General features: G+C 43.0%; 1 protein-coding gene and 1 non-coding gene across 3 annotated transcripts; one reads left to right on the top strand and one right to left on the bottom strand.

Moving 5' to 3' along the window:
* Positions 1-10,212: 10,212 nt before the first annotated feature.
* Tbc1d25 (TBC1 domain family member 25) lies at positions 10,213-22,486 on the bottom strand. Of its 2 annotated transcripts, XM_046442480.2 has the most exons (6): positions 22,269-22,486; positions 20,507-20,616; positions 19,395-19,549; positions 12,375-12,502; positions 12,049-12,237; positions 10,213-11,773 (listed from the first exon to the last, which is right to left on the bottom strand). In XM_046442480.2, the coding sequence occupies exons 1-6, from the start codon at positions 22,389-22,391 to the stop codon at positions 10,415-10,417; spliced, it is 2,064 nt and encodes a 687-aa protein (XP_046298436.1). In that variant the 5' UTR covers positions 22,392-22,486; the 3' UTR covers positions 10,213-10,414. The 2 variants fall into 2 exon arrangements, with proteins under 2 accessions (XP_046298436.1, XP_046298437.1); XM_046442481.2 differs by lacking the exons at positions 19,395-19,549; positions 22,269-22,486 and adding an exon at positions 21,080-21,863.
* On the top strand, positions 12,691-12,797 carry LOC124091521 (U6 spliceosomal RNA). Its single transcript, XR_006851365.1, has one exon. It is a non-coding gene; the product is annotated as a U6 spliceosomal RNA (small nuclear RNA).
* Positions 22,487-23,614: the final 1,128 nt, after the last annotated feature.

The following is a 23,614-nucleotide window of genomic DNA, read 5'->3' as shown; positions in this document are numbered from 1 at the left end:
TTTATTTTCTCCTCTGTGCCCAACAACTAGCCGCCTGTCAGGGACTCCTCTCCCTGTTTTCATCCTTCTCAACTCTGGCTTCAGCTCTCATCCTTATCTGACTGCCCACTTAAGCCAGATTTGATTTTCTCATCAGTAGATTGCCTGAGATGTGTTCTGCAAAACATGCTTTTTCCTAACTTAAGGGGGTGTAAATCCCAATCCACAGAATGAATTTTAGGGTCACTCAGGGTACTGAGCATTTGCCCCGTAGAATGGACTTTCACAATATGCAATGAACTATAAAGCAAATATTGTCCCAGCCTGCTGCCCACAATTTGGTCTTGTCATGCCTTCAGTGTCTAAGCTACCTTTACAAGGGATGGATTTAACAGTCTTCATTTCTGAGTTCCTATCAATGGAGAATGAGTTAGTTTTCCTACAGATACTCTGATCTTTATCCATACAATGAATGTGTCTATCCTTCCAAAGGCCTGCCCCCGACATAACCTAGATTTTTTAAGCTTCAGAGTACATACTATGCTACTTATCCATATACCTATTGGGCCTATTCCCCTACTTCTCTTATTATTGATTTCAGGAGTTCCTCATATAGTCTAATTATTAATCCTTTTAAGTGTTGAAAATTGTAAAATCATTCTCCCTCTATGGCATTTGTGTTATTCAGTGGTATCTTTAGTTGAATAAAGATCTTTAATATTGATATAATCAATTTTCCTTGGATGATGAGTGCTCCTCCACCCCATTCCTCGCCCAGGCACTTATGCTTGTGGGTACTCTACCATTGAGCTACATTGCCAGCCCTGGTCTGTGCTTTTAAAGAAATCCTTCACTTCCTCTAGGACACAAAGATGTTCTCCTAGTTTCTTCTATTAACTTTATAATTTTAGATTTAAAGTCTTTAATCCTTGTATGTGATATGAGATAGAGATCCTGTTTTAGGGCTGGGGATACAGCACAATAGTAGAGCATTTGCTTAGCATAGGCAAGGCCTTGGATTCAATCCCCAACACTACACAGGGAAGGAAAGAGAGAGAGAGATATGAGAGATGCCTAGTTTTATTTTTTTCCCATGTCATTGAGCCAGATGTGCTATCACATTTACTAAGCAATCTGTCAAATTCTCGTGTGTGTGTGTGTGTGTGTCCATCTCTATCATATACTAAGATGTGTAAATATATAACTCTGTTGCTGAGCTGTTTTTTTCTCTTCCATTGGTCTAGTTGTCAGCTCTTGAACCGACATTTTCTTTCTTAAATGATTAGGACTTTAGTTTGTAGCAACGTCTCCATGTTAACTTACTTTTGGAGGTTGCCTTAGCTATCCATGATCATTTAGTATTCTAAATTCTTTGTGTGTGTGTGTGTGTGCGTGCGCGCATGAGATACACTGGGGATTGAACCCAGGGCACTCTTCCACTGAGCTACACATCAATCTTTTTTATTTTATTATGAGACAGGTTCTCATTAAGTTGCCCTGGCTGGCCCCAAACATGCCATCCTCCTACCTCAGCCTCTCAAGTAGTTGAGATTTCAGGTGGGTTCCACCATGCTAGGCTAGTATTCTAAGTTTCTAATGGAAGTTTATTGTAGCTCAAAAAAAGTAATAAAATTTTTACTGGGATTGCATTGAATGTATAGATTTGTGGACAAGTATCTTCATAATAATATTAGCTGTTTGGGGTGTTAAGTATCACATGCTGATACTGCTTCTGTCAAGAGTTGGCACCTAGGAACCAGGTGAGGTGGTACATGTCTGTAATCCCAGTGACCCAAGAGGCTGAGAAGCAGGAGGTTTGCAAGTTCCAGAAGAGCCTGGGCAACTTAGTGAGACCTGTCTCAAAAAAGTAAAAAGGTGGGGCTGGGGATGTGGCTCAAGCGGTACTGCGCTTGCCTGGCATGCGTGCAGCCCGGGTTCGATCCTCAGCACCACATACAAACAAAGATGTTGTGTCCACTGAAAACTGAAAAATAAATATTGAAATTCTCTCTCTCTTCTCTCTCTCTCTCCCTCCCTCTCTCTTTCTTTAAAAAAAAAAAGTAAAAAGGTCTAGGTATGTAGCTAAGTGTTAGAGCACCCCTGGGTTCAATCTCTGGTACTGGAAAAAATAAAGAGAGAGAGTCTAATTCCCTTCCCTGTGAGTGTGGCCTGGATTTCCTGACTTAATTGTAATGTATAGAATGAGGCAAAAGTGATAGTGTGTCACTTTAAAAATTAGGCCATAACAGGAATCTCAGCTTCCTGCTCCCGACCCCCAAGGAAGATTGCTCATTCTGTGGGACATTAGCTGGTATATCTTAATCAGTCCTATAGAGGGGCTCTGGTGGCAAGGACCTGAGGCCTCTTTCCAACAGCAATGTGAGTAGGCCTTCTTCCAAGCTTGAAATGACTACAGTTCTGCCTGACATTCTGTCAGCAATCTCAGGAGAGATTCTGAGAGAGAACTACCCAAGCCACTCCTGGAATCCTGACTCTCTAAAACCATTTTTGATACTAGGGATTGATACATTTTTGATACTAGGGATTGAACCCAGGGGCGCTTTACCCTGAGATACATCCTCAACCCTTTTCATTTGTTTTTAAAGAGAGAGAGAGAGAGAAATTTTTAATATTTATCTTTTAGTTTTTGATGGACAGAACATCTTTATTTTACTTTTATGTGGTGCTGAGGATTGAACCCAGCGCCCTGCACATGCCAGGCGAGCATGCTACCGCTTGAGCCACATCCCCAGCCCTTCATTTTTTATTTAGAGACAGGGCCTCACTAAGTGATCCTCCAGCCTCAGCCTCCTGAGTCACTGGGATTACAGGTATGCACACCTGGCATGTTTTTTTTTTCCTTTTTTTTTTTTTTTTTGGGTAGTGGTATTGGGGGTTGACCCAGGGCCTCATATGTTCTGGACAAGCACTCTTTCAATGAGCTACACCCCCAGTCCACGTTTATTTTTTGTTTTGTTTTGTTTTTTTAAAACAATAAGTTTTGGAATAATTTGTTACCCACAGATAACTAAAACTTCAGTAAAATCTTCCCAGCAGAGCATGACATGTCTCTCCTTAGCTGAGTGAGGTAGTGCATACCCGCCTGTAATTTCAGCAAGTTGGGAGGTTGATATGGGAGGATGACAAGTTCAAGTCCAGCCTCAGCCATTTAGCAAGGTCCTAGGCAACTTAGCAAGACTCTGACTCAAAATAATAAATTAAAAATAAATAAATAAATAAGTAGATAAATGTATGTTTGTCATTGTATTCAGATCATCTTTCTATTACAGTTTAACCTTTTTCTTTTTCTTTCTTTCTTTCTTTCTTTCTTTCTTTTTTTTTTTTTTTTGAGACAGTGTCTCTCTATATTGCCCAGGCTGGCCTCAAGCATGTCATCCTCCTGCTTCAGGCTTCCAAGTAACTAGGATTACAACTGTGTGACACCTTGCCCAGCTTTAGATTTTTCTTTTTTAATAAAGGTCTTTTGTATTGGTTAAGTGCATTCCTAGTTACTTTATTTTTTATTGCTTATTGATAGTGTAGAGAAATGTTTTTGATTTGTGTAGGTTGACCTTGTATCTGCAGGCCTCATTGAACTCTCCTTAGTCCTATTACTTTTTCTCATATCATTTGCAAATTAGTTTTATCATTTTTTTTCTACAATTTATACTTAATTTATTTTTCTTTCCTTATAGCATTAACCAGGATTTTTTTAAAAAATAGTTTTTTAGATGTTGATGGGCCTTTATTTTATTCATTTATTTGTATGGGATGCTAAGAATCTAACCCAGTGCCTCACACATGCTAGGCAAGTGCACTACCACTGAGCCACAATCCCAGCCCCACATTAACCAGTTTTATATTAGAGTATTGAGAAGGACTATTCTTTCCTTGTTCACTTGTTAACTGGAAAATGCACTTAAATTTCTATAGTAGAGGCATGGAGTGTGGCTCAGTGTTAGAGTGCTTGTCTATCATGCAGGCAGCTCTGGATACCATCCCCAGCACTCCCCCAAACCAGCTCCCCCCAAAAGAAAATTTTACTAGGCATTTTTGCTCTAAGTTTTTGCTGTGTTACCTTCATCAAGTTAAGGAGGTACTCGTTTGCTAGTTCTTTTCCTTCTTAATATCATAATCATGTATTGAACCTAGTTAAATCCTTTGCTGCTTTGAGATGATCATATGATTTTCTCTGTTAATAATGTGGTAAATTATATTCACAAATTTTCTAATTTGGATCATGTTTGCATTCTAGGATATATGCTCTCTTTTTTTTTCAAATGCACTGTTTAGCAAGGTGTGATGGTGCACACCTGTAATCCCCAGCTACTTTACAGTCTGAGGCAGGAGAATCACAAGTTCAAGGCCAGCCTCAAAAATTTAGCAAGGCCCTAAGCAACTTAGTGAGATTTTTGTCCCAAAAATTTTTAAAAAGGGCTGGAGATGTAACTTTGTGGTTAAGCACCCTGGTACCCCTCCCCCCACAAAAAAAGGGCTGGGTATGGCTCAGTGCTAAGTGCCTAGCACAGAAAAGACAAGGCCCTGGGTTCAATCCCCAGTGCCCCCAGAAGAAACAAAACCAATTCAAACAAAAACCCTGTTGAGGGGCTGGGGTTGTGGCTCAGAGGTAGAGTGCTCGCCTACCATGTGTGAGACACTGGGTTCAATCCTCAGCACCACATTAAACTAAAATAAAGATATTGTGTCCACCTATAACTGAAAAATAAATATTAAAAAAAAAACTGTTGAGGGACTAGGAATATAGCTCAGTTGGTAGAGTGCTTGCCTCGCATGCACAAGGCCATGGGTTTAATTCCCAGCACTCCCACACATACACAAAGAAACCAACCCTGTTGAATTTGGGTGGCTAATATCTTATTAGAATTTTTGCATCTATTTTCAGAAGTGAAATGGTTATGTAACTTTATTAAATTATCTTATGTGCTTTTAGAATCAAGATTATCCTAGCCTCATAAATTGAGCTGGGCAGCTTTTGTTCTTTTCCTATTTTCTGGAATGATTTGTATAAAATTGGAACTAAGAGTTCCTGGAAAGTTTGAGAAAACTACCAAATGCAAAATATCTGGATCTGGGATCCAAAGTATTTCATTACAATGAGATAGAGTGCCTTTGACTACCATTTTAATTTTTCTGAGAAAGTATTGTTATATGTAAGTTTTCTCTTTGCTTTTATATCTAGTTAAACACACTTAACTTTTTTTCTGGAAACTTTGCCTTTTGTTTTTTGAATCATGTTAACTTAAAACGTTAGCCTCTTTTGTGTGGGCAATTTTTTTTTTTTTTTTAACACTGGGGACAAGGTAGAACCCCAGGGCCTTCACAAACCAGGCAAGTACTGTACTGTGGAGTTCCAACTCCAACCAGAAAAGCAACTTTTTATTTATTTAAACTTTACTATTTATTTAGTTTGCAGTACTGGGAATTGAACCCCGGGGTACTCCACCACTGAGCTACATCCCCAGCCCATTTTATTTATTTATTTTTTAAATTTTGAGTCAGGGTCTTGCTAAGTTGTTTAGGGCCTTGCTAAATTGCTGAGATTGGCCTCAAACTTGTTTGCCATCTTCCTGCCTCAGCCTCCCAGTCACTGGGATTACAGGAGTGAGCCACTGAACCTGGCTTTTATTTTTCATTTTGCTATCCAGGTCTCAGTAAGTTTCTGAAGCTGGCCTTGAATTTAATATTCTCTTGCCTCAGCCTCTTGAGTCATTGGGATTACAGATGTGCACCATCATGCCCAGCTCCCAACTTTTGATTTGAATGCTTAGATCATATTTTTAAATCTTTCTTCTTTCCTGATGAATTGATAAATGTATTTAAAACTGTACCTTTTGTCCTCTTAACTAACTTTGCTGTGTCCCACAAATCTTCAGATTTTTTTTCTTTTTCTTTCTTTTTTCTTTTCTTTTCTTTTTTTTTTTTTTTTTGGCACTGAGGCTTAAATCCAGGGGCTCTTTACCACTGAGCCAGCCTCAAAATTTTAGTGGCCTCAAAAATTCAGCCACTTTTTATTTTTTATTTCAAAACAAGTTCTCACTACGTTGCTGAGACTAGTCTTAACTTGTGTTCCTCCTGCCTCAGCCTCCGAGTCACTAAGATAACAGGTGTGTGTGTGTGTATACTGGGGTGCTAGGGATTAAACACAGGGGTGCTTAACCACTGAGCCACATCCCTGGCCCATTTTCAGTATTTTAATATTTTTTTTTTTAAAGAGAGAGTGAGAGACAGAGAGTAAAGAGAGAATTTTTTAATATTTATTTTCTTTTAGTTATCGGCAGGCACAACATCTTTGTATGTGGTGCTGAGGATCGAACCTGGGCCGCACGCATGCCAGGCGAGCGCGCTACCGCTTGAGCCACATCCCCAACCCCATTTTCATATTTTATTAGAGATAGAATCTCACTGAGTTGCTTAGGTTCTTGCTAAATTGCTGAGGCTGTGTGAATGGCCTTAGGCCTGAGCCTATACAACTCCAGTTTAAAAATTCCTGGTTGAAACAAGCAGTCTCACCAGGCACGCTTAACAGAGCCCTCCAGTATGGCCTGCAGGCATAAACAAATCACTTCTCCCCACCCTGATAATCTCAGAATAAGCCTCTGGCAGATAAGAAGGAAAGGCCTCAGATAAGAGGGAAAGGCGCCTGATAAGAGGGAAAGGCGAAAATATCAGGGTGTGGACCACCAGACCAGATGTTTTAACCCCAGGGTAAACAATGTCATCAGGAGATCCAGTGGCAGCTGATAAGGACTGAAAGGGGGGTCTAAAATCCCAAAATTTGGTACAAATAATAAAGCAAATGAAAGACTTTCAGCCAGCCAATACTGATGCCCTCCCGCTGAGGGCCTGATGAGGACCTGGACTGACATCCCAACACTTTTCATCATTTGGTGATCTTTTGCCTCTTCCTCACCGCTCTCAAACTCTACAGCCACATCTAGACCCTAATGAGAGCTGCAACTTCTCTCTATGACCCTCTCCTCAGCCAGCTGTCAGCTCCACCCCAGGAGAAGCCTGCCTTGGTTCCTGATCTGATCACCGCCATCTGAGTAAGGGTGCATCTGTAGGATTTAAAACCTAAGGCTTGATATTTTTTTGTGTGTTTTTTGTAAGAGAGAGAGAGAGAGAAAATTTTTAAATATTTACTTTTCAGTTTTCGGTGGACACAACATCTTTAGTTTATGTGGTGCTGAGGATAGAACTCAGGGCCTCATACCTGTGAGGCAAGCGCTCTAACATGGAGCTCCAGCTCCAGCCCAGGATTGTCATTTTCTTCATTAAGAACCTATAGAGTGAAATTGTATGGAGTGATTTGAGTGAATAAAGTATTGAAAAGGGCAGAAGCACTTGGACATTCTTTATTTCTCCCCCGGGACTGCATAAGTTTCACCTTTTGCCCATTGCAACAGCCTGGTCTTGAACTTTCAATCTTCCTGCTGCCTCCCAAATTGCTGGGATTATAGGCTTGAGCCACCTTGCCTGGCTTTTTTTTTTTTTTTAAGGCACCAGGGATTGAACCCAGGGTTGCTTAACCACTGAACCACATCCCCAGCCCTTTTTTGTATTTTACTTAGAGACAAGGTTTCACTGAGTTGCTTAGGGCCTTGATAAGTTGCTGAGGCTGGCTTTGAACTTTTGATCCTCCTGCCTCAGCCTCCCAAGCAGCTGGGGTCCCTATCATTTTATGTATATATTTCTTAAATTCATATGATTCCTTCTTTCATCCGAGGGTTATTTAGTAATGTTAGCTACCCAAAATTGGGAGTCATTTTTTAGCTGCTCCTGTTAATTGTATTACATATGGTCAGCGAACATGCTTAATATAAACTTTGTGTATGGTACTGGGCCTTGAACCCATGGCCTTGTGTGTGCTAGGAAAGTTCTCTATTACTGACCTACCCACCTTGTTTTGAATATTGATACTTATTTATTGAGGTCTTCTTTGTGCCCTAACATGATTTACTTCTGTAATTGTTAACTGTAAACATAAAAGGAGTCTTCTCCATTTATTAAGTGGAGGGTTTAAAAAACATTTTAGTTGTAGATGGACATAATACCTTTATTTATTTATGTGGTGCTAAGGATCAAATCCAGTACCTCACACGTGCCAGGCAAGTGCTCTACCACTGAGCCACAACCCTAGCTCCAAGTGGAGGGTTTTATATATAGTACATATATGTAAATACATACCTATGTAATGTATATCAACATAAAAATTCAGAATATATATATATATATGTATAAATGTATGTACATATGTATGTGTGTGTGTATACATATTTCAAGCTTAAAAATGTATTATCCAGGGCTTCCTAGGAATATACATGTTTATGGCACACATATCTGGTGTTCAATATATGGTGTTCAATTCTATATTAGCTATTAGGATGGCCATCTCAGCTTTCTTTGGTCTTTTATTATCTACTCTATCTTTTCTTCATCCTTTCACATTGAACATTTCTAAATTCCAAATATTTGTGTGTATGTGTACTGTTGGACTTTTCTTATTTTAATCCAGTGATGGTCTCTGTTATATATATATATATATATATATATATATATATATATATATATATATATATATATATTTGTAATTACTATTATGAGGACTCAATTCTGACATCTCATTTCATGTTCTCCACTTACATTATATACTTTGCTTCTTTTTCCTTTTTTTTTTTTTGGTACCGGGGATTGAACTCAGGGGCACTCAACCACTGAGCCACATCCCCAGCCCTATTTTATTATTTATTTAGAGACAGGGTCTCACTGAGTTGCTTAGCACCTCGCTTTTGCAGAGGCTGGCTTTGAACTTGTGATCCTCCTGCCTCAGCCTCCTGAGCCGCTGGGATTACAGGCATGTGCCACCATGCCCACCATTTCTTTCTACCATCAAACACATACCTTAAATTTTGGAGGGTCTTTTTACAATCTTTTTCCTGTTTTATATTCTGATATTATCTGTCATTTTTTAAATTTAATTAAAAGTCTTCTGTCTGTTCCATTACTTCTGCTTCAGATATTGTTACCTAGTGCAATAGCCAGCCTCTATTATAGTCCTCAGTGGTTCCTCCTATATGTGGTCCCCTCCCATGTTTTACTAGAGTTGGTCTATATGACCCATTTAAATGTAACAGAAATGATGTTATTTCTGAGAAAAAGTCGTAATAGGCATTGTGTCTTGACTTGGTCATGGTCTCTTGCCCGCTTGCTCAGATCACATGTTGTGAGGAGCCCCGGAAGAGCATCAAGTGGTGAGAAACTAAAGCCTCCTGCCAACAGAGCCATGTGGAAGTGGGTCCACTAGCCAAGTCAGGCCTCCAGCTTAATGCAGTCCTGGCTGACAAACTGAAATCTCAGGAGTGGCCCTGAATCAAAACTACCCAGATAAGCTGCTCCTCAGATTCCTGACCCTCAGAAACTGTGAGATAAATAAATCCTTGTTGTTTTAAGCTGATGCCCCTCATTCTCTGGCATCATTGTCCAGTGGAACAACTTCTGTCCAGAACCTAGCACAACTAAGCCATGATGTATGGACCCCAGTTATCTCACCCACTGTCTTCCATGTCCGCTGTAGAGGATAGCACCCAGCCTGAGAGAACCCTACCTTCTGAGAAGTGGGCAAAAGGACCTGCTTTTGATGACTATCCTCCAAATAAACAGGTGAATTCTTTTAGGGCCGGATTTTAATGGTGCTTGATTTGTTTGTCCATATTAGTGGAGTGGAGAAGAAAAATAAATGGTTTCTATTGCCGAAAAAGTTAAGACAGGTACTCATGAGCTGGAGACACAATATAGGGCCTTAGGCATGGCAAGGTCACAGTTCCTCAAGCTGGCTCCAAAGGACGTGGTAAGATAGTAACTGTAGAAAGATCCCTGACCAGAGTTGCCAGCATCAGTGCTTAAGACTCACAGAGAAGGGTGTAGATCTAGAAAGGCTGGCCCAATGTTTCTAAGTAGGCCATGATGTCTTCTTTTCCCTTTAAGATATTGTTATCTAGTGCAGTAGCCAGCCTTTCTGAAAACTGGGCATTAGACATCCTACTCTTTGTACTGAATCTTGCAAAAATTTCTCAGCAGCCCTCTCCCCACCACTGGAGAAGCAGGAGCCCACCTCACTATTTTGGCCTCATCAGGTAAAGAGCCACTAGAGACTCCATTTAGAGTAAAATCCAAGAAGGGGGCAGAGAAACACACACACAGACTACAGTAACCTTCATGTGTTCAAAGTATTGTTGTTTAAAAACAACACAACAAAAATAGGAAAAAGTGCCAAAGCAGAGCCCTCCACACTCAAACCTGGGGAGAGATGGTTCCTGGCTCCAACAGGTCTAGGGCTGGCAGGCAGGGAGGTGGGATCTCACATGTGGGCCCTGATGGCAAAGGTGGGGCTGATGGGGGGTTGGAGGGAGTTCAGTCAAGATGGGGCTGTGGCCTCGGCCCCCTCCTCTGAGTCCCACACCTCTGACTGCAAGTAATCAGCAAACAGAGCCTTGGCTCTGCGCAGGACACGCCCCAGGTGGTGTTTTCGCACTAGGCGGTCAAAGTGCATGGCCAGCTCATTGTAATCCAGCCCATTGCGCATGATGTGGTCACGGTGCTCCAGCAGGATGGCCAGGCAAAGAAAGAGCATGAATGGGTTCCCCCGGCCAAACTCCTGGGGTGGGGGCAGGCCCATTGGGGGTGGTGGCAAGGACTTCCGAGTATCTCGTGGGGATCCTACCTCCTGCATCAAGGGGGAGCCTATACCCATGTCACCAGCAGGAGAGGCCTCCTGGGTAGATGGTGGAGATGAGGAAGATGGGGAGTCAGGGCGGGAAAAGGAGGAAAGCAGTGGATCTGGGGAGTTCAGCAAGGGCTCAGAGAGGGACTTGGAGCTAATGAGGGAAGCTGGGTGGGGTAGTTGGACCAAAGGGTCCCTCCTGGGGCCCATATTATCCCTGAGTTGCTGGAGGCCATCCAGGCTGGCTTGTCTCAGGAGACGCCCCCCACTACCAGGCCCCTGGCTGGACGTGGTCAAGTGTTTAACAGCATCTTCGAAGGCACTACCTCCTCCACCTGCAGGCCTCAGCATGTGCCTCTGTCGCATGGGCCGCCCCCGGTGGCCACCAAAGCCAACGTCTGCTACTTGGCTGGGAGGTCCAACAAGCTCTACTTCATGTTCAGGAGGATCAGGAGGCAGTGAACTCCAAGTGACCTCGAGCATGCGGAGGGCATCATCAAAGGCAAACTCACGCTTGAGCTCAAGCAGTAGCCATCGGTAACAGAAGAAGAGGTCATCAGCACCTGCTTCTTGAAGGTACTGGTAGAAGTCAGGGTCAGCATGTCGAAGAAGCAGCTTGAGGTGGGCAAACTTAGTGGCCATGGCGCGACCATCAGGATGGAAGTTGGCAGCCAGGCGCTTCATGATGCCACAAAAGCAGACAAAGGCATGGCCCTCGTGGTCCATGACAGCAAGAATGGGCGAAGCCAAGTCACTCATGCCCTGGCAGTAGGACACCTGTGGGTGTGTAACAGCATAGGTGGTGAGCAGATCATGTAGTGCCCGCAGATGTGGGCCATCCTCAGGCCCTGCATAGTAGGGGTGGGCCCGGTCAGTGCGCAGCACATCCTTGAGGACAGTGCTGCGGATGAACTCCAGGTCCTCAGGGCTTGCTCGCTGGGCCCACTCACTCTTGAGCTGCTCATACTCGCGACTCTTGCGTTTCATGTAGTCCATTCGTTCACGGCCTGTAAGCCCATCTGGGTACACATTCAGCAGGTACCGCCACACCACCTGGCCATGTACGAAAGAACGGGAGGCTAAGGTTCTGGAGGTGAGCATTGCAACACTGTGTATCAGTCACCACCCACCCAGCCCCTGGGGCCTCTCTACTTCTTATGCCAAGTCTGCCTTCCCACTACTGACTTCTAGTTCCACCTGAAAGACAGCTTCCTACCCTGGAGTATCTCCACCCCACCTACAAGAGTGTGCCCCACTAATGTATCTCATGAGCTACCTCTGAGCACAGCAGTGATGGATGCAACAAGTGAGTGGGAAGACAGATTTACCTTTCGCAGAGAGGGTTCTACACCCCCATGATAGATTCGCAGGCGCAACTCCTCAGGTCGGGAGAGCTGGCCTTCATGATTCAGGTATGTGTGAAATTCAGCATCACTCAGGGGTGGCTTAAAGGGCTTCACATCTTCACCATATGACCAGCTCAGCACCTGCTGGACTTTAGACAAGGTTCGACCCACCTGGGAAGGAAGGAGGGAAGGAAGCCACCAGTCAGTTGGGCAGGCTAGGAACAGATGACAACCAGCATGCTTTGGATCAGATCTAGATAGGCTCTGCCCTCCCACCACAAATGGGCCCCCAGGGTCCCTGAGACCACCTGAGATAGGATGGACTGTGTAAAGGGCAGGGCGGCTGTCGTCAGTGATGACCGTTTCTCAGCCAGCAGCACATCAGAGCCAATGACATCCTTGGGGCTGATTATGTCCCAGTCTTCCAGCAGTGGGCCTGAGTACACAGAGTGAAGTGCTATGAGAGTGAGGAAGAGCACTGAGGACCTAGTTTCTCTCCTTCCAAAGTCAGGCTACCTAAAGAACAATGACTCCCACTCGCTCTTCCCATATTATCCAAATCATGTAAAAACATCAAACCATAAAGAAATCTTTTGTAATAAATGTCTCAAAAATGGTTGGGAAGTGCTCGCTTCGGCAGCACATATACTAAAATTGGAATGATACAGAGAAGATTAGCATGGCCCCTGCTCAAGGATGACACGCAAATTCGTGAAGCGTTCCATATTTTTACAATGAGAAAAAAAATGGCTGGGAAGACTCTAATATTTTATTTTTATTTATTTATTTATTTGGGGGGTACTGGACATTAAACACAGGGGCACTCCACCACTGAGCCACATCCCCAACCCTATTTTGTATTTTATTGTGAGACAGGGTTTTCACTGAGTTGCTTAGCACCTCACCATTGCTGAGGCTGGCTTTGACCTCACGATCCTCCTGCCTCAGCCTCCTGAGCCACTGGAATTACAGGTGTGCACTACTGCACCCAGCTAATATTTTATTTTTATTTTGGTACTGGGGATTGAATTCAGGGGTGCTTTACCCCAGAGCTACATCCCCATTCCTTTTTCTTTTTTTATATTTATTTTTTTAGTTGTAGTTGGATATAATACCTTTGTTTTATTTATTTATTTTTATGTGGTGCTAAGGATTGAACCCAGGGCCCTGCGTTCGCTAGGTGAGCACTGTACTGCTGAGCCATAATCCCAGCCCTCCTTTTTCATTTTGAGAGAGACTGTCACTAAATTGCTTTATGGCCTTGCTAAATTGCTAAGGCTGGTTTGGAATTTGTGATCCTCTTGCCACAGCCTCCTGAGTTGCTGGGATTACAGGCATGTACCACCACACCCAGCCCTCTAATATTTTAATAACATAAAGTAATAATATTTATTGAATGCTTACCATGTGCCAGGTACTGGGACAATGACTAACATAACAAATAATAATACTAATGAGCTGAGCATTGTTATGAGTACCTATAGTCTCAGCTACTGGGAGGCTAAGGCAGGAGAATCACTTGAGACTAGGAGTTTGGGACCAGCCTGGACAATAGAGCAAGACCCTGTCTCTTAGCTGGCTGTAGTATCACACACCTGTAATCCCAGCGATATAGATAGATAGGACCAACTGGGCTGGCAACTTTTAAGAAGAAAAAGAAGCTAGGTGCAGTGGCACACATAGCGCAGTGGCTCAGTAGGAAAGCACACCTGGTTCAATTCCTCATACCAAAAAAAAAAAAAAAAAAGGTTGCTTACAATGAAATGAATGTCAGACTGGAAACAAACAGACTGCTGTGACTCAACTTTGGAAGCAGGACAGTAGCTCAGGCACCCAGAATACTTGAGATCCAACAGGCCTACACATAGTTAAGATAGTAAAGACCTATTTAGCCAATTTTTGCAGTGCTGGGGATCTAACCCAGGGTCTTAAGCATGCTGGAGAAGCATTATACCACCGAGCTATACCCCCAACTCAAGAAAGAAATTTTTTGGGGGGGTACTAGAGACTGAACCCAGGGGCACTCTGTCACTGACCTACAGCCACAGACCATTTTAATTTGAGACAGGGTCTCACTAAGTTGTTTACAGTCTCACTAAATTGCTGAGGCTAGCCTCAAACTTATGATCCTCCTGCCTCAGCCTCCCTAGTTGCTGGGATTACAGGCATGTACCACCATGCCCTGGTAAGAAAGACATTTTGACCATTAGAGTACATCTAACCCATGCACCCTATTGGAGGAGAACAAAGAAGTTCTGGAAGCAAATGACCACTAAAGGGTTCAAGATAGGGAAAAGCAGGCTGGGGTTGTGGCTCAGTGGCAGAGCACTTACCTCGCACATGTGAGGCACTGGGTTTGATCCTCAGCACCACATATAAATACATAAACAAAATAAAGATATTGTATCCATATATTACTAAAAAAAAAGAAGGGAAAGGAGAAAAGGAAAGAGTAAAGGGTTAGGGGGTGTAGAGTGTGTGCTGAGGTTTGATCCCCAGCACCAACAAATTTTTTAAAAGAGAAGGGTAAGTGGTGGTGGGGCATAAGTATTTAATATACACAGTCATTAGGTTGGGGGAGTGGCTCGGTGGTAGCACACTTGCCTAGCATGTGTGAGGCCCTGGGTTCAAACCTCGGTACCACCACCAGGAAAAAAAATACATTTCAAATACAAGAATACTAAAAATAAGATAATAATATATGTGAGCCAGGCTCAGCGGCGCACATCTGTAATCCCAGTGGCTTTGGAGGCTGAGGTAGGAGGATTGAGAGTTCAAAGCCACCCTCAGCAACCTATCAAGGCCCTAAGCAATGTGGAAGTTCTTGTATCAAAATAAAAAATAAAAAGGGCTGGGGATGTGGCTCATGTAGTTAAGCACCCCTGGGTTCAATCCCAAAACAAAAACCTATCATAAAGCTACAATGATTAAAAATACATGAAACAATTTAGGAGTTAATGAAGAGATCAGTATGGGCTGGGGCTGTAGCTCAGTCATAGAGCACTTGCCTAGTATGCATGAGGCACTGGGTTCGATTCTCAGCACCACATAAAAATAAAAAAAAATAAAATAAATGCATTCTGTCCATCTACAACCACAAATAAATAAATAAATAAATTAAAAGATCAGTGTAAGAAAATCAGTAATTCAGAAACAGACCTGTGCATATGCAGGAATTTTGTAAGTCAGACAGCTTCTAAAAACAGTAGGGAAAGAAATGACTCATCAATGGAAAAATGAGTCTCTTTAAAAAGATAACTTTCTAAAATGTATTTTTGACAGAGATGGATATCTTTGTTTCTCTTTACTTTATTGGCACTTATATAGTTGGAGTATTCCTCATATGTTAATTAGCCAGGCAGATTTAATTTCTTTACCAAAATAGTGCTACTTGTCTACTTTACAGGTAAGGAAACCAAGGCCTAGAGAATGAATTAATTGACTGACCTAAGTCACTGATGCAATGGCAGAAATTCCTGTCTTTAGCTGTCTATCTTCCTCAGTTTGTCTTTCTGTGCATCTCTGTCATTACCTTTCTGTCTGACATTTGTTCTCTCTTTCCCTCAGCTGCCAATCTTAAACTCAAAATGTTGTAGAGCCAAATGATTAAGAACAAGGATGAGGGGCTGGGGTTTTGGCTCAATGGTAGAGCACTTGCCTAGCATGTGTGACGACCTGGGTTTGATTCTCAACAGCACATATAAATAAATGAATAAAATAAAGGTCCATCAACAACTGAAAAACAAAATTTTTAAAAAAGAACAAGGTGTGGTGGTGCATGTCTATAATCCCAGCAACTTGAGAAGCTGAGGCAGGAGGATTTCAAGTTTGAGGCCAGCCTTAGCATCTTAGTGAGGCCCTGTCTCAAAATAAAAAATAAAAAGAGCTGGGGATGTGACTCAGTCGTTAAGCACCCCTGGGTTCAATCCTTGTAAAGGGCTAAGGAAAATATTAAAGATCTCTGTCCATGTGCCTGCTGTGACCTTTGTACATACATCCTTGTTAGAACATCTAAAGAATACAGATTTATTGGTTCAGCTCACTCATGGGAACTCAGAGACATTCAGTTATCTCAAGGCAAACACTCCCTCCATTTGGGGATCTGACCAGTTTTGGGGAGGATGAAGTATTCTTGAGGGAAACACTAGGTCATGCAGGTTATTGGAATGGAGCTTTGTTTGTTCTAACTTGTATTTAAAGAGCCCCACTGGGAGTAAGATTTTGGAGTCTCACCTGTGCAGAGGAGGCACTGCCTGGAACTTCCCAATCAGGACCCTGAAAAGCTGCCCCGGGACTCCCCAGCTATATGACTTCAGGTGTTGGTGTTTCCCTGATCTGGTGATGTATTTTCTTCTATTTTTCTCTCACCTATCACTTTTGATTTTGCTCTTGCTTTCATATCATTACTAAAATAAATGCTATTGTGTATAAAGACAGTGTCTTTATTGTCTATCAGATCTGACCTGCCAACATATGTAATACTTTACCATTACACCCTGGTAACAAAAAAAAAAAAAAAAAACAAAACAACAACAACAAACAAACAAAAAAAAAAAACACCAAGGTGACTCAAGCCAGTTATTCACTGCCTAGGTTCAAATTCTATCCTTCAATTAACTGTGTGTGACTGGAACAAGTCCTGTCACCACTCTAAACTTCAATTTTTTCTTCTATCACATGGGGAATTTACTGAAAAAAATAAGTGCATAGAATGGCCCGAGTGTTGAATCCATGTTGGCTATGGATATATTACTATAATGTCAATAAAATGCCTCACTTATCCTAAATAGTCATGTGAGCCCCCTCAGGCTGGGAACAGTATTTTCTACTATATAACTTCCTATTTAAAAAAAAAAAAAAACTTGAAACACACATTAAACAATAAAGAATACAGTGAACTACTCAAATATCTCTCACCTTGATCCTGTTATACTTGTACTGGGGATTGAACCCAGGGCACTCTACCATTGAGCTACATCCCCAGCCTTTATTATTTTTTATTTTGAGCCAGGGTCTTGCTAAGTTGCTGAGGCTGGCCTCAAACTTGCAATCTTCCTACCTCAGTCTCCAGAACTTCTGGGATTCCAACCTGATAACATTTTTTTTTTGCCACATTTGCTTTATCTCATTCCCTCTACATAGAAACATGTTTGCCAAATCACTTGCAGACATCATGACACTTGTCTGTTCTTACCTGTTTTTTCCAATGAACAACGACATTTTTCTTAAATAGCCTTGCTACCATTACCATACTGCTATGATTTGAATACATCTCCCAAAATTCATATGTTGAAACAATTGCCAATGTAATGGCACGGGTTGAACATCAACAATTTGAAATCCACAACCCAAACTTTTGAGTGCACATGATCTCATGTTCAAAGTGTATAGGATTTGGTAGCATTTCAGATTTCAGATTTTTGGATAGGGAATGCCCAATTTGTACAGTTTCTGAAAACATTCCAATATCTGAAAAATACCAAAATCTGAAAGATTTCTGGCCCTTAGAATTTTAGATAAGGAATACTAAACCTTAATTAAGGAGTGAGGCCATTAAGAGATGATTAAGACATGAGGGCAGAGCCTTATAGATGGGATCAGATCATATAAAAGGGCTTGAAGGAGTGGGTTCGTTTTCTTCTGCTCTTCTACTAGGTGAGAACACAACATTCCTTCCCTTTACTTTGCTCTTCTATCCCTTCTGCCATGTGAGGACATAGCAAGAAGGCCCTCACTAGACATGAAATCTGTCAGAACCTTGATTTTGTACTTCCTTGCCTCCAGAACTGTGAGAGATAAATTTCTGTTCTTCATAAAGTCCTTAGGCTGTAGTATTCTATTACAGCAGCACAAACAGACTGAGATAAGTCTGAGGAAGTTTAACACTGATAGAATACTATTAACTAATATGTTTGGTCCATAATCAAATTTTTTTTTTGGGGGGGCTGGGGTTGTGGCTCAGTGGTAGAGCGCTCACCTAGCACATGCGAGGCCCTGGGTTCGATCTTCAGCACCACATAAAAATAAATAAATAAAGATACTGTGTCCAGGGACTGGGATTGTGGCTCAGTGATAGAGCGCTTGCCTAGCACGGGTGGGACCCGGATTTGATCCTCAGCACCACATAAAAATAAAGGCATTGTGTTGTGTCCATCTACACTTAAAAAATAAATATTTTTTAAAAAAGATATTGTGTCCAACTAAAAAAAAATTGGGGGGGGGCCATGTCTTAATTTATCTGTGTGTTTGCAGGGACCAGCGTAGGCTAAATTGGAGGAACCGATATGAGAAGAAAATAAGTAGCTGAGAGATTTAGGGAACAAATGAATTAGTGAGCAAGAGTGCAAACAAATATAGGTACAGGATGAGTGAATAAATAAACAAAATTGCCATTAATATAATGGGCATTGTTATGTTTAGTTATTATAACTGAAATACACAATAATACAGCTATACTGTTATATTATATATTACTAAGTTATATGCTCTAACAGTATAATAGAGCTAACTTTTCTTTTCTTTTCTTTTTTTTTGGATCGGGGTAGGGGGCACTTGACCACTGAGCAATATCCCCAGCCCTATTTTGTATTTTACATAGAGACAGGATGTCACTAAGTTACTTAGTACCTCGCTAAATTGCTGAGGCTGCCTTTAAACTCAAGATCCTCCTGCCTCAGCCTCCCACACAGCTGGGATTACGAGCATGCGCGGCTCATTGTTTTTCTTTTTGTACTAGGGATTGAACCAAGGGGTGCATAAACACTGAGCTACATTCCCAGCCATTTTAAATTTTTTTTCATTTTGAGACAGGGTCTTGCTAAGTCGCTTAGGGCCTCCCTAAATTGCTGTCTGGCCTCAAATTTGTAATCCTGGGCTGGGATTGTAGCTCAGTGGTAGAGTGCTTGCCTTGCATGTGAAAGGCACTGGGTTTGATCCACATAAAAATAAAATAAAGATATTGTGTCCATCTACAACTAAAAAAATTTTTTAAAAATTGTACTCCTCCTGCCTCAGCCTTCCAAGGTGCTGGGATTATAGGCATGAGCCCTGTATCTGGCAAGTAGTAACACCTCTTTAACATTAACTGTGCAGCCATGTATTGTTCTAGGCATTTGATGTGAATTCCCTATTTAATCCTCACAATAGCCCTAAAATACTACCATCTTTGTTTTATAGGTGAAGAAATTAAACCCCAGAGGCTAAGCCAGGATCTGAGCCTAGGATACATTGCTGCCCAGCCCACTGAGGGAGTGTACTGTAAGGGGTGGAGTCATCCTATAGGGAAAAGGTATGACCCAGAGCAGTGCCCAAAGGCACTGGGTACTCACTGTCCTCTGAGGGCCGAATGTCTACACGCAACTGCAGGTAAGGTTTAGAAGCAGTGGCGAAAGCTGTGCTGAGGTCCCAGTCAGACAAGAGAGAGAGGTAAACTTCCTGTCCTAGCCGGTCCCGGGCCAGGTAGCTGATGCCAAAGTTCTTCTTCCTGGACAGAGGATATGAGGGAGCTCTCCAGAGGTCCTCAATGCCCTGGAAGCCTCAGGGACAATTTCCAAAACAAGAGGGGTGATATGGAAGGTACTGAAAACAACTTCCTACTATCTGCTGGGTACTATACTAAGTACTGTGGGTAGTTTGAGGTCAGGTCATTTATATCCACTTTGTTACACAAATACAGAAACAGATACACACCTGCTTATATCTGGAGGGCACACTGAAAACTGGTAAAATGTTGATCCCCTCTGGGGACAGTGACAGTGTAGTTGAGGGACAGAAGTGGGAAGAAAGCAGCCTTCTTACTACATAAAAAAATAAAGCGATCTGTATGTTTGTTATTTTTCACAACAGAAAGTGTTTATGTGAAAAGTCAAGTAACAACTAATTTATTCTTCAGCTAGACTTGTGCAGCTAAGCAAAGAAGTATGTTATAGGATAATCACTGTAACCATGGAAACATCCTAAATACTCAACAGTTCTTTATTGTTTACATTTGTTACCATGGGCATGTCTTCTTCCAAAACAACCACCCCACCAACACAAAATAACCACCACATCTGCCCCCAAGAGATACCAATGTTTGGCTATCAGACTGGCAAATTTTGAGTGTTTTCTAGCAATCACTGAGAGGGGGTGAGGGAAACAAGTATTTTATATGCTGCTGTTGAGATTTTAAATTTGTAAAAACCTTTCTGGAGAGCATTGTGACAATATCCACTGCAAGTTTAAAAAGCACATACCCTTTAATCTAGCAATACCACTACTAGGAATTTATCCTATGTGGGGACTAGACGTCCCCATGTATTCCAAGCTATTCATATCTGGATGTTCACTAAGGGATTATTTAATAGAAAAGTAAACCAAAATCCCATTTAAAAAAAAAAGCAAGACAACTGCTGTCGAGGTGAGTGGCCCACTGGCCAGTCCCCAGTATCCCTCTACTCACCCATTCAAATCAAAGGCTCGGATGAGGATGTGCTGTAATACGTCCAGTGAGGTGATTTGGGGGTCTACAGCAAAAGAGCGGAACTCATGTGGCAGGAAGCTCTCACATTTCTGGAGAGAGAAAACATGGGGTAGGCCATGAGGGGCCACATTTCCATGCTGAAGGGTAAGAAGTGGTAGAAGGCAAGATTGGAGAGGTGTTCTGGGCCATGGTGGGGACTTTGGTTTTTGTTCTGAGTGATGGGGAGCCACAGGAGGTTTCTGAGCAGAGGAGGGATGTGGCCCAATTTACCTTATGGCTGCTCTGCAAATAGACTGTGAAGGGCAAGGGTAGAACAAGGGGTCCAGTGAAGAGGAGGATACAGCAATAGTCCAGGCATCCAAACTTGCTATATTCCTTCAAATATGGTTGCCAGAATCATGATGACCAGTCTAACTACAACACTGCACCCAATCTAGCACATCTATCTATCACCTGCCCTGTGAATCTCTTCAGTGACAACCCTAGGGTCCCCAACAGGTGGGCCTGAGAGACCCCAGCAAGCCACACCACAGTTACTTTTTTATTTTTTACCTCTACACTCTGGTAGTACCAAATTGTTGGCTGTTATCTTCAACACATCCTGGTTTCAGGCCTTTGTGTGTGCTGATCCCCCTGTCTGGAACATCCTTTCCGCTTTCTTCATCTGGGTCACTCACAGATCAGGCATCCTCTGTTTTTCTTAATTCCCAAACTGCTCTCTTACAGCACTATTACACAAAGCGATCTATTGACTCTCTTCTCATCTCTGCCAATTCCACCACCCTAGTCTGGGCCACCATCACTGCCTGCTGGAACTACTGCAACATCTTTCTTCCTCAGAGTACACACCAAAGGCTCTTTACCACCTGTGCCCCAGTTGCCTCTCTGTTTCACCTCCTTACCACTCTTCCTTCGCCTCACTCTTGCTGTTCTAGCAATATGGGAACCTACAGGAGCATGCCAAGCTCATCACCAACCCCCAGCCTTTGCCCTGCTGTTCCCTTGGCCTAGAACTCTTGCCCATCCCACTACCTGCCATGAAATTCACATAGCTGACCCTTCTTAATTTGGATCCCTGAGCCTTTAATATTTTCTCCAGAAGGTTTTCCTATACAATCTGTACAACCTTGGCTAAACTCCCTAGTTCATAACCTTTTTCATTCGTTCCTCATGGCATTTAGCAATGTCTGAAGTATCTCATTTATTTAGCTGTTTATTTCCCCACAAGCACAGGGGCTCAAGGGTAGGGACTCGCACAAAAGTGCACTTTTTTTATTCTTTTGCCATGTTGAGGCTCAAACCCAGGTCCTTGTACATGGTAGGCAAACACCACTGAGCTACATCTCCAGCCCCAGAAGTACACCCTCACCATCTCTGTGTTGGGTCTGATTCGGAGCTCCTTTTTCAGTCATTATGGGCATCCCAGACATTAGTCAGGGCCCCACCCCTCCACTACTTCGACCCCTCCTCCTATCCTACAACCCCGCCCCTTCACCTACAAGCTCCACCCATCTATTTCATAATAGGCCTTTGCCCCTTCATTTTCAGTCCCACGCCCTAGGATGTGTCACTAGGACCCATTCCCTCAAGCCCTCCCCGCCACAAGGATCACTCTGCCTTCAAGCCTCACCCCTCGGGTAACGCCCCAAATTTCAGATCCCGCCCTCCATCCTAAGACAGCCACCGCCTTCCCTTCCCCTGGGATGCCAGGGCAGGTTGGCCGACCGGCCGCCAGCTTCACCTTGACTCGGACCCGTACCACCTCTCGCTCTTCCTCCTCAGCTGCCGCCGCCGTCTGGGCTGCCCCGCCAGGCGGGGGCGCTCCGGATCCCACCAAATCCGAGGACCCGGAGGCCGTCGCCATGCCGCCGTCGCCTGCCTCAAGGCGACGGTTGACCGTTGCCCCCCACCCCTGCGCGCACCCTACAGTGCGGGCGCTCACGGCCCCACCTTGCGCCTCAACGCAGGCGCAGAAGGCACCACGCGACCCTGCCCCCCACCGCCCCTCCCACCTGGCTCAGGAGAGAGGTCGCCTCTGCACATGCGCCTAGAGTGCCCTTACGCGGAGCTCCACCCCGGCAAAGCCGGGCATTTTGCTTCTTTTCTGACAGTGTGTAGCCGCCTCCTGAGGCCCCGCCTCCTTTGGTTCCGTGGCAGGTTGTTTTGGAGGTCTACTTCCGGATTCATATTCCGGTGTGTTAAACTGAGGTCCCTTTTGGGCGATGGAAGGGCGGGGAAAGGAAGCTGCTGCGTGAGCACGTGAAGTTTGGACACCCTGCCACAAATTGTCCAGCACCTCTGCTGACAGATGATGTAATCTGTTTCAAATACTGTGGCCCTCACTTCAAGTGAATCTCCTAGACGGGAAAAGAAAATCCTTAATCCAGAGTCTTTTTAAAAATAATGTACACGTTGTGAAAATTCATGGAACTGTACATTTATGATTTTTGCAGTTTGTATGCTTATACAAATTCAACAAATTTTATTGTTTTTATTATTATTTTGGTACTGGGAATTGAATGCAGGGGTGCTTTACCACTGAGCTACATCCTAAGCCCTTTTTAAAAAAATTTTTTTTGTAGTTGTAGATGAACAGCATGCCTTTATTTTATTTGTTTCATTTTTATGTGGTGCTAAGGATCGAACCCAGTGCCTCACACATGCTAGGCAAGTGCTCTGCCACTCAGCTACAGCCTCAGCCGCCTCCCCCCACCCCAGCCATTTTTATCATTTTATTTTGAGACAGTCTGAATGGCTTAAGGGCTGGGCAGGATGGTGCACTCCTATAATACCAGCTACTCAGGAGGTTGAGGTGAGGGATCGCGAATTCGAGATCAGTCTCAGCAATTTAGCGAGGCCCTAACCAACTTAGCTGGCTCAAAAAACATTTTTACACTCTCTGGAAGTCCTATCTTTTTATTTTTTATTATTTCTTTCTTTTTTTTAATACAATTTTTTTTTAAAGAAAGAGAGAGAGAGAATTTTATTTTATTTTTCTTTAGTTTTCGGCGGACACAACATCTTTGTTTGTATGTGGTGCTGAGGATCGAACCCGGCCGCACGCATGCCAGGCGAGCGCGCTGCCAC

Source organism: Marmota monax, unplaced genomic scaffold (genome assembly GCF_021218885.2).
Source record: "Marmota monax isolate L192 unplaced genomic scaffold, Marmota_monax_Labrador192_F-V1.1 WCK01_AAM20220418_F8-fsc00170, whole genome shotgun sequence".
Classification (NCBI taxonomy): Eukaryota; Metazoa; Chordata; class Mammalia; order Rodentia; family Sciuridae; genus Marmota; species Marmota monax.
Note: the sequence above shows the minus strand (reverse complement) of the source record. Positions and strands in the feature narration are given on the sequence as shown.